General features: G+C 52.3%; 1 protein-coding gene and 1 long non-coding RNA gene across 24 annotated transcripts in view; one reads left to right on the plus strand and one right to left on the minus strand.

Annotated features, from left to right (window-relative positions):
• Positions 1-5,856, plus strand: part of ILF3 (interleukin enhancer binding factor 3) — a 28,131-nt gene extending 22,275 nt beyond the window's left edge. For 11 of the 23 annotated variants that reach the window (XM_081498259.1, XM_081498263.1, XM_081498258.1 and 8 more), the window contains 3 exons: positions 3,236-3,601; positions 4,238-4,363; positions 5,169-5,856. In XM_081498259.1, the coding sequence (XP_081354385.1) occupies positions 3,236-3,601; positions 4,238-4,363; positions 5,169-5,305 (629 nt within the window). In that variant the 3' untranslated portion in view covers positions 5,306-5,856. Of the gene's footprint in view, positions 1-366; positions 3,602-4,237; positions 4,364-5,168 lie in introns of all 23 variants that reach the window. The other 12 variants (XR_014056131.1, XR_014056128.1, XR_014056127.1 and 9 more) reach the window with 3 other exon arrangements.
• A 2,916-nt stretch (positions 5,857-8,772) lies between these two features.
• Positions 8,773-10,341, minus strand: LOC145509518 (uncharacterized). Its single transcript, XR_014056134.1, has 2 exons — positions 9,991-10,341; positions 8,773-9,261 (listed from the first exon to the last, which is right to left on the minus strand). It is a non-coding gene; the product is annotated as an uncharacterized LOC145509518 (long non-coding RNA).
• Between the last annotated feature and the right edge of the window lie 330 nt (positions 10,342-10,671).

Genomic DNA, 10,671 nt, shown 5'->3' on the forward strand with positions numbered 1-10,671 from the left:
CAGCCTCCCTGAGTGAGATTCATGGGCGGCTGGCACCTGTGCTTGGTGTTAGAGCAAGTGGTCCTCCAGCGCCCCCATGCTGCAGAAGCGTAATTTACTCTTTTAAGTGTTAAGGCTCACATTTGTATAACTGGCAAATTCATTAAAAGTCAAAATTTTAAATTTCTCTGCTTTAAGCCATGCGAAGCACCAAACCTGTGAATACGCTTTTCCTGACAGGGCACAGCTCTTGTCTTGAGAAGGAGCCTTCATTGGGGGGTTACAGGAGCAGAGAAATCTAAAACATGAATTTCAAATGTGGCGCTCTGTGCCCTTTTTCAAAAGAATTCTAATTTTTTTTCTCTGCTCTGTCTCCCCCTTTTGTAGGTGACTTTTTCACAGACTGCTACGGCTATCATGATTTTGGGTCTTCCTAGAGCATCTAAAAGTATTGCACACAAAATCAACTTTTTACTCCAATTTTCTCGAACTCCAAAACCCAAAGTGTCCGTGCTGTGCCCTGTGCTTCACTGGGTTTCTCAACCGTGGCTTGTCACCGCAGCTTGTCTGAAACTTAGCCTGCAGAATTTAAGACAATGGCAGTTTTTATTGTGATTTGCCTTTGAACTTGGTCCTATTGAAGTTCACAATAAGTGGAAAACAATTTTTCAGAGAATGCGTTTTTGTGCAGAACTGCACAGAATTCTAGAGCCAGCGTTGGTCAGCATCAAGGCAAAAGCCCACCTTTGCTTTTTATGGAAAGCATTACTTTATTTAAGAGACAGATAATAATGCATTTTAATCTACCTTTGTCTTAATTTACAGCAGGTTTTGTATGAATTTTTAACCTTTTAACAAATACCCAAATCTCTTTGATGCCTTTGACAGTAACAGTTTCACCACATCTGAATCCAGAGCAATCGGCCTTTTTTTCATAAGCATGTGAAACATTGGGGACATTGGGGAATTGTACATTGTGCTAAGTTAACCTCATCCGCCTTTTGTAACTGCTCTGGTGGGTTCTTGTTCCGGAGTGCGATATTCTATGGCTGCTTTAGCTAGAGGTGAACTCTCAAAGGTATCAAAACTGTGCTTCCACTCTCAGTGCAAGAAACAGACAGGCTTTAAGGAAACGAGAACGTAGAATTTTGCAAGTCCTAGTCGTTGCTGCAAATGCATGGGATTCTTAAGGATTTTTCTTTTTTTTTCCTTTTTCTTTTAAATCGGGCTTTAAAAATAACCAAGTAGAAAGAGCCTAATACATAGCGCCTAATTCTTCAGTGAGGAGCCAAGCCCCCCAGCAGGCCCTTTGCTGCCACCCTGCTCCCACAGCAGATTCCAGAAGGCCTGGAACGCTACTGCCCTCTCACCCGAAGTTGCAGACTTGAGCTGAGGGCTTCTCCTTGCGTGTAGAGGCGCACCGAGGCGTTCTGGCTCTTGAATGAGACCCTCGTTTCCTGGCGGGAGTCCTTCTCGGGAACGAGTGTAGTTTTGGCTCTGATCAACAGTTCTTGCAGCAAAGCCTGCCTCCGCATTGACTTGCAAGATTTTGCGTTTATTCAGGCAAAAAACTGGTCAAAACGGTTATCAATAGTTTGTTCCCAGGGGTTTGAAACATTCAGTGAAACTTTTGAAAACTTTGATTGCATGATGTATTTTTTTTTTTAGAACGTTATTGTTTGAGAATAATGTCTTTTTATACCAGGAAATAGTTATCCTGAAATGACGTTGAAAACTTTCCCACCCCTTTATTATTTTTTTTTTTAATCAATACATGTTAAAGTAACAAGCCCTCAGTCCTTGGCGTCTTCATTCATCCCCACGCTGGCGGAGGGGCGAGGAGGCGCTCAGTGCAGGCCGTGGGCAGCTGAGGTGGTGGGCTTCTGAGAGATGGGGGGAGTCTCAAGGGGGTACCGCCCCTCCTTCAGGAACCTTCACGTGTTTTCTCTCCTGCATCGGGGACACAGCCTTCTCCCTGGTGATTCTGCCTTTGGGTGGGCTGAGTGGAGGGGTCTCGAGGAAATTAACTTATGTTGCAGATTAGTTGTATCCAAATTATTGTCCACACCACCCAAGACACAGTGGTACGAGGGGTATATCTGCAGTGGGTGGAAGGTCCTTGAGAACTCCCAGATTCATCTCATTCAAAAGACGGGAGACCATTGCTGCTAAATATGGGAAGGACAGACTGGCTGTGTGGGAGCGTTCCCTCCTCCTCCTCCCCCATCCCAGGCACACACAATGGCTGACTGTGTCAGGGGCAACAGCCAGCCAGAGGTAGTGTGCCTGGGTCTGCCTGCCCCAGGGGCTCTGCTGCCCCTGTGTGAACGTCGGGGATTGCCCGGCTGGGTCGGGAGCCACCCACATGACCTGACCTCCACATTCCATCACCCTGCCTTGTCAGGCCCATCCCCCATGGGTTTGTGTGAGCATTGGGTCTGTTAACAAACCAGTGTCTGTACCTAGTGGCCAGCGCTGGGGAGGCGGGTATCCATCATAACATTCTCTGCTTCAGGGCCTGAGAATGTGGCGGCCTCGCTGCAGTCTTGTTAGTCCTGACACTGGGTCCCGCCTGTGCCCGGCAGCTATGCTGGGAATGAGGGGGTTGCCCGGTGGGAGGCCTCACCTGGGTGTTGGGAACCCAGCTCTGGTGTTGCATTTCCCCATGAGGCTGTGGAAGTCACAACCGGGAGACATCCTAGGTCATTGGTCAGACCAGCTAGTCTTCCGTGAATGGCTCTGGCTTTAGGACGTCATTACAGAATATCTCCTGAGGTCACCCAGGGCTTGGACTGCAGAGCCTCTTGCCAGCACAGTGGGGAGTTGGGGGGCGAGGGGAGGAGAACAAGGTGGGAGCTGGCTGCTTCTGTGGGGCTTTGCTTTTCCTGTCACTGTTGGGGACATCTGGGTAGCAGCAAGCTAGTCGTGAATGTCATCCCGCGCTTGGAGCCCATCTCACTATAATGTTGACATCTGCTGCAAAAGCTGCTGTCGGCCTGCTGTCGTGCCGCTGCTTGGCAAAGATCCATTGTTGTCATCAGCTGATGGGTGAGTGGAGCTGAAGGCTGGGGCCAGCCCCAACCAGGCTGCCTGATGGACCGGAGCCGCCACTCCTCGCTGTCCTGCCTCCGTCCCTCTGTCCCGGCCTGGGGCATGGGCTTGTGGGTCAGCCTTCAGGGCCTGCAGTTGCGACCGCCCCCCTCCTGCCCGTCCCCGTCTCCCCCTCCTCCGCCTGACCTGCTGCCTTCCTGTTTAGGTCAGTTCTACAGCAACGGAGGGCATTCGGGGAATGCCGGTGGTGGCGGCGGCGGGGGCGGTGGTGGCTCTTCTGGCTACGGTTCCTACTACCAAGGTGACAACTACAACTCCCCAGTTCCCCCAAAACATGCCGGGAAGAAGCAGCCGCACGGGGGCCAACAGAAGCCCTCGTATGGCTCAGGCTACCAGCCCCACCAAGGCCAGCAGCAGTCCTACAGCCAAAGCCAGTACAGCAACTACGGGCCCCCGCAGGGCAAGCAGAAAGGCTACAATCATGGACAAGGCAACTACTCCTCGTACTCCAACTCCTACGGCTCCCCTGGAGGCGGAGGCGGATCCGACTACAGCTACGAGAGCAAATTCAGTGAGTTGGCTGGCAGAGCACATCTCCAGGCACGGTGGAGAGCCGAGGGATGCCGGCTACAGGGCAGGTGTTAGGAAAACCCTGGAAGCAAGAGTCTCCCAGTCCGAGTCTTTGCTGTCCCCTCCCTGTTGCCTTCTCCACGTGGTCCCAGAGGCTGGGGCACCAGAATAGATAGAGCCTGTGGGGCCAGGCCAGCTGCTATGAGCTCATCTCCAGGGCTAGGCTCTGGAGACAGCCCCCAGCAGATGCTGAGCTATTGCCCGCTTCTTCCACCTCCTGTGCAGACATAGCGCGACAAAACTCGGGGCTTCCTTGGGCTGTCCTTACGAAGCTGTGCTGTCTGTGAGTGGGCCCGGCAGGGGTCGCTGGCTGCTGAGTGGGAGAAGGGAGGAGGCTTGGAGCAGGCAGGATGGAATTGGGCTTCATAATGTGGTGACATTACAGGACTCCAGTGACCCCTGGCAATTCTTGGTTGGACTGGTTGCTGGGTTTAAACAGTTAAGAAAGGGATTTCTGCAAAGGCCTAGGGTCTCAACCAAGGGCTTGCCACTGCCAGGGCTATAGCACAAAAAACCTAGAGTGCCCCAGCCACATTGTGGCCACAGCCCCTCAACCACACTGTCTTCTTTCCCCCAGACTACAGTGGTAGTGGAGGCAGAAGCGGCGGGAACAGCTACGGCTCAGGCGGATCGTCCTACAATCCAGGGTCACACGGGGGCTATGGAGGTTCTGGGGGCGGCTCCTCATACCAAGGCAAACAAGGTGGGCCTGGGGAAGCAGGTGGCGCAGTGGGGAGAGGGGAGGCTTAAACTCAGAGCCACTGGAGCCCACAGGGGTTCCATGAGGAGTGGTGTGGCCTGGCGTGTGCAGGGAGCAGCACAGATGAGGCTGTGGTGGCAGCTGCCACTTGGCTTCCGTGTGGGGTAAAAACCAGGCATGGCGGTCACAGGGTCTCACACAGGACCCTCTGAGAACCCAGGCTTAGGCACACCTCCAGCATTGGCTTCCAGAGCCAGGTATTTTTAAGACCCAATTTTATTTTCTTAAAACTTTTTGGCCACATAGCATGTGAGATCTTAGCTTCCCCACCAGTGATCAAACCTGAGCCCCCTGCTATGGAAGCATGGTCTTAACCCCCGGACCACTAGGGAAGTCCAGAAATTGCCCTACTTGTAAATGTTGGCACCAGCAGGGAAAAATGCTAAGAACAGTGAGGGCCAAACAGCCTGCTGTGTGAACTCTGGTTGGGTGTGGTGAGTTCAGCCTTGCGCTCAGGCAGCCCCTGATTACACCTCCCATGGCTGACACATCTGTGACTGAGCAGATCCCTACCCCTTGTAAGCCTGGGCTTGATGGCCCCACGTCTCAGGGCTCATGTGAGAACTAGACCCACTGACCCTGGAAAGGCACTTAACAAAGTGGCACTTCCAAGGCTGCTCTGCTGCTGTATCTTGTGGACAGACACAGCTCTGCAGACACAGCTCTGTCTAGTGTTGGCTGACGCCCGAGCACTGACCACAGCGTGGGCCTTGTGCCCCTCACTTCTGACCATTCCTCTCTCCCTTAGGAGGCTACTCGTCACAGTCGAACTACAACTCCCCAGGGTCCGGCCAGAATTACAGCGGTCCTCCCAGCTCCTACCAGTCATCACAAGGGGGCTACGGCAGAAATGCAGACCACAGCATGAACTACCAATACAGATAAAGCCCCTGAGGGGTGAAGATTTGTACCTTCTGCACTTAACCCTCCTGTTGTAAGATTCAGTTTTATGCATCACAGTTAACATGTCAACCGGCCTCTCCAGGCCCCTCCGCCCACCCCTGTCCACGTTGCCGTGTCGTGAGGTGCAGCTGGTCACCCCCGTGACCCGTCCTGTGACCCATATTTAGCCGTGTTTGGGACTCCGTGTCTTCAGTGGTTTGTTAGTTGCCATTACAACTTTGTCTGAGTAGAGTTTTTTGAGTTCTTGCAGTTAAGTATCCCTCTGTCTATTTACGATTGGTGTTAGTGTTAACTCAGTTTGTCTTTAAATAGTCACGGAAGGGGATACGTCATCTGTTAATGCTTTTGTGAAGTGAGTTAAACGAGCTTTCTGTATTTTAATGCTTTAGTGTTTCAGTTTTATAAGTGAAGATTTTATTTTAAAAACCAGTGGGAAAGAGTGGGGTTTCTTTTTTTTTTGGTATGTCTGCATCATTCAGGCAGTACATCTGAATTGAGCTGAATGTAGACAAATAAAGAAAAACAAAACTCTGCGCCCGTCGTAGCCCTGGGTGTCTGGCCCACCCGCAGCAGGATGGGCAGGGTGCCTCCACCCTGTTCCCAGCGCAGGAAGGCAGGGTGTGGGGGGCCGGGCAGGTCCTGGTCACCAGAGAAGTCCAGGGCCAGCAACCCAGTGTCTGGGAGCTTGGAGACCCAGTGTTGCAGCGGCTCAATAGCCTCCATTCTCCCAACGGCCTGAAAGGCGGCTTCCGGAGGCCCACACTGCTGTTTGGGTTTTGCTCACACATAGTTGGGCAGGGTTTATTTGCTTCATGAATTCTAATGGAGTTTTTAAGTTCAGTTTCAAATCCTCGTGGAGTAAGGTGATCTTGTACTTTGGTACACGTAGCTGACTTTGAAGAAGCCCAGCTGAATCTGGATGAAGGTTCCCAAGGTCTGGGGAATGCAGCCCCAGAACCATCCCTGCAAGGAGGGCATTTTGTGTCTCCAGCAGCCCCCGCCTGGGTCCTGTTCCACTGAGTACACTTTTGGGATGCCTCTCCATCTTGGACATTTGCACAGTGTTTGGGGGAGATTTTTCGCCTAGGGGTCATCAGTGTGCAGGTGGAGGAGCGGCCCCCCCCACAAGCAGCCCTTCTCATCTCTGGCACTGCCCGAGGGAGAGAGTGGTGTTACCCGCCTGTCTGGAAGGAGCCCCTCGGTGAGGCCTGCGACTGCCTCTCTCTGCAGAAACCCATCTAGTCTTGTTGCCTCTCCACTCTCAGACCATATACTGTTCAAGTTTTGAGCCCCAGGTGGCACCTTGGCCTCCTGCGCTTGGTTAACCTTGGCCATTGGGAGAAGTGTGAACCATTCTTGACGCAGTCACTCAGCCGAGGCAGAAACCACCCAGCATGCCTTCAGAGGATAAAGATTCGCCTCCTTGGGGAGGCGAAGGAACGGTGATTGCACTAAATAAAAAAACATCGTAAGAATTCTGTCAACTGCCAGAGCAGAGGAGGCCCTGGATATCAAATGGTCCAGCTTGGGGAAATGGGGCCTGGAGTGCCCTGCTATCCCTTCAGTACAAAGTGCTAGTGGAGACCGATTCAGGGGCTCCACAGAGACCCACACGAGATCGCTGGGATCCTGTGTTTGAGATGATACAGATGTGGGCAGAAGCTGTGTCACTCAGAAGTCCATGGCGAGGAACACTCCCGTACTGCTTGCTTGCCACATGATTTTGGCTCTGGACCTGCATTCTCCACAGAGGTTTCACCATGGGTTTCCCAACAGCTTCCGCCACCACCATTCGCGTTTCTGGATGCTGACACCACAAGGGAAAGCATCTCAAGATCAAAGAAGGCAGCGGAGGAAAATGTCCCTGTGGTGACACGTCCTCAGGGACTTGGGACTTGTGGCCATGGTCCTCTCTTGGGGGAAGGGCCGGGGCCTGGGTGGCTTTGATGGAGACCTGACTGAGTCCCTCCCACAGTCAGGACAAGTTTATTAGGAAGAAGCAGGATTGCCCTCTTGCCTCCTCCAGCTCCTGGTGGCTCCAGGCATCCCTTGGCTTGTGACAGCATCATGCCTGTCTCCGCCTCTGCACATGAACTTTTCCTGTGAGTCTTTGTGTCTCAGATTCCCTTCCTTATATAAGGATACCAGTCACTGGATTGGGCGCACCCTGGTCTAAGATGCATTCTTCCCACGATCCTTTTAAAAAACATCTAAAAAGATGTGTTTCCAGGTAAAGTTAGATTCACAGGTACCAGTGGTTAGGAATTGCACAGGCCTTTTGGGGGGAACACTTTTCAACCAAGTGCAAGGCTGGGTGAAGGTTCTAACCTCCACTGCTGCTGTCACAGCCCTGGAAGCTCATCAACCACAATCAGGATTACTGTAGTCAGGTGTGGACAGCACAGAGCCAACAGCATCTTTTCAGCAAGGTGAGTACCTATCTGAGGAGCCCACTTGCGATCACAGGTACCTCATCACCCTGACTCCGCTCAGGGACCTTGGTGGCAGTGATGTATCTGACCATGGACACTATCCCAGTCCCCGGGACCTACCACCTCAGGAAGCTGGATTCAGTAAGATGTGGCTACACCTTAGCATGGAGAAGGCCTTGCTGCTCACACCTCACATCTTCAGAGCTGATCTAGTCTTTCCTAGGCCTGTTGCCCTCTTAAGTCTTGGAGGCCAGTGTGGAGGAGGTGGTCTCCAGCTCCTCCTCAGCCATGGCCATGGTAGGCAACAGCTGGCTTATGGAGAGACACGTAGGCCGACATGTTGCTGGAGGATGGTGTCGTGTCCTTGAGTCACCAGCAGTCAGCACCAGGAGCCTCAGCACAAGGATCGATTGGTGGCCCACACCCTCGGTGAGTTGATCAGGACAGGGTACTTGGTGGATAGGCCATAGGGGTCAATGACCTGGGACCAGACACCACCCTGAAGGGTGCTTTTGGAGGGAAGGTAGGAAGGGGAAAAGTATTATGATTTAACACCTCATGGTGGTAAGAGATGATGTCACAGGGAAGGACAGGGCCTTGCCAGGAATTTGAACTGGTCACAGGGTGTAAGTACTGGGGACTAGTGACCTCAGACGAAAGAGGGCCTTTAGTAGCAATGGTGGAGACAAAAATCAGGGACATACACCTCTCTAGATTTGCAAAGTCACCGGGGCCCTGGTTGTGCCTAGGTGCAGCCTGAGCTGCCTGGCTACCCTCTACCCTGATAGGGAAACATTCATTTGTTCTCTCTCTGACCATTAACCTGTTCTGGTGTAGTCAGCTGGGCTGTCCAGCCTCAGGATTCAGTGTCCAGGTGAGCCTCAAGGGGCTCTTCCTTCCCTTCACAGCCTGTTCTAAAACCTCTGGATACAATTTTGGGCAGCAATGCAGCACGCATTTTTGGCTGAAATGCTCATTCTAACCCACTCCAGAATAAATGAAAACTTATTGTGCTCATTTGTTTCATTCACATAACATGTTTATTGGGTATTGCTTATGTTTCAGCTGTGTACCAAGCACTGGGAATATGGCAGTGAACCTGGTCCTAGCCCTCAAGGAGCTTCCAGGCACCAAGAGTGCCCGTTCCCAGCTCGGGTAGAGTGTTAGGGGAAGGCGTTCTACGTCTCCAGTGAAACAATATGGTTGAGTGGGACCAAAAGGTTTGTTGAGGATTAGCCAAGGAACTGGCATGCTCAGAAAATTCTGGGAGGTGTGAATGGAATTCAAGGAGCTATACTCAGGTGAGTGAGCGTTGTGGTCATGAAAAGGGAAAAGTGTGGCTTGATGTAAGCCTGGAGCCGTCCAGTGCAGGGGCTTGACTGGCAAGCAGAGGAGTTCTCAACTTCATCCTGAGGACAACGGAGAGCCATGGAAAGGTTCTGAGCTAGAAAGAACTTGGACTGAGTGGTGCTCCAGAGCAATTCATTTGAATATTGGGCAAAGAACCTGTGTGTGGTAGAGGTAAAAATAGAGGCTGACATACCGACAAAAAGGCTTGAATTCTGCAACAACTGAGCTGAGATTCAGAGTGATACTGTGGCAAAACTCCACTGGACTTTGCGAGGGACCACCTTCCAGACCCAAGAGGGGTTAAAACTGCATATCCTTAACACCTGACTGGGATGAAGAGTGATGCATTATCTTGGGCCAGGATAAGGAGAGGGGTCTAGGCTCACTACTCTGTTCTACTGAGGGGGAGACAAGCTGGAATGTTTAGGCAGTGGCCATAGAGGTCATTCCACACAGGTTAGAAGTCCTGGTCCATGGCCTTTCTGGTGTTTCCCCAAAAGCTGGCATGGCACCCAGGCTGTGGGGGCTGAGACTAGCACACAAGGACTGTACCCAACCCCGTCTGAATGAATCAGAGAAAACATCGTCCAGGCTCCTGGGACAATTACCCGACCCCAGGACTGCAAGGACTTCTATTTCAACGTCAGAGGTACCTCTAACTCAGTTCCAGAGCAAACCCAACTCCTGCCGATCTGCAGCTGAGAACCGTAGTAGCTAATCCATAAGGAGAACTCCCTACTTCCCGTTTTGGGAGCTCCTCTGCACAGTTGCGTCGACCCCAAGGAGGGAAGGGGTGGGGGATTCACTGAGACTTTCAACCTGGGGAAGTACACCAGCTTCCACTTGGGTGCAGAAACCTCCCAAGAATCGGCTTTTCCAAATTACCCTTTCGAAAAGGACCTCTTGCAACCTCTTAGGACCGCCTCTTGGGCACCGTCGCTTCAACAGGGCCAATCAACAATCCCGGCTCCGAGTGTAGGCTTTCCACAGGCTCTGCGCGTCATCGCTCCAACGCTCCCAACTGGACAGTTCCTCAAGCTCCTACCTATTGGGTGAGCCCTTTGTGCGCGGCGCGCGGCTTTTAATAGGCCGCTTCTTCAGGCTCCGCCCCCAGGTCTGCGGCTTTCCCAGCCTCCGGGAAACGTGTGTGGCGCTGTCCAGAGTGCTGAAGTCGCGCACCCTATTCCGCGTCAGGACGGCCTTGTGGCGCCCCCCAGGCCTCCCTGCTGAACAGCGCTGAAATTTTAAAACAGATGCCACTGACCTCGGCTGCAACCTACCTCCAACCCCCGATTTTACCTCTGGGGATAGGAAAAACTCTCTAAACGCTCCGTTAAGAAACCCCCACTCTCCTATCTAGCTCAGAGGAACTCCAAAGTCCCCACTGCTAACCAGAGGCCTTGCACAATCTCATGCTGTGACCTCTCCACCTTCTGCTCCTTCCCTCACTCCCTGCAGCCACATTCCTCTCCCTGATGCACCACAAGTGATCCAGATACATTCCCACCTCAGCAGAGAATTTGCTCTCATGGTTCCCACTGCCTAAAATGATCTCTCAGATCTCAT

This window comes from Giraffa tippelskirchi, chromosome 6, assembly GCF_054371585.1.
Source record: "Giraffa tippelskirchi isolate mGirTip1 chromosome 6, T2T-mGirTip1v1.2.pri, whole genome shotgun sequence".
In the NCBI taxonomy this organism is placed as follows: Eukaryota; Metazoa; Chordata; class Mammalia; order Artiodactyla; family Giraffidae; genus Giraffa; species Giraffa tippelskirchi.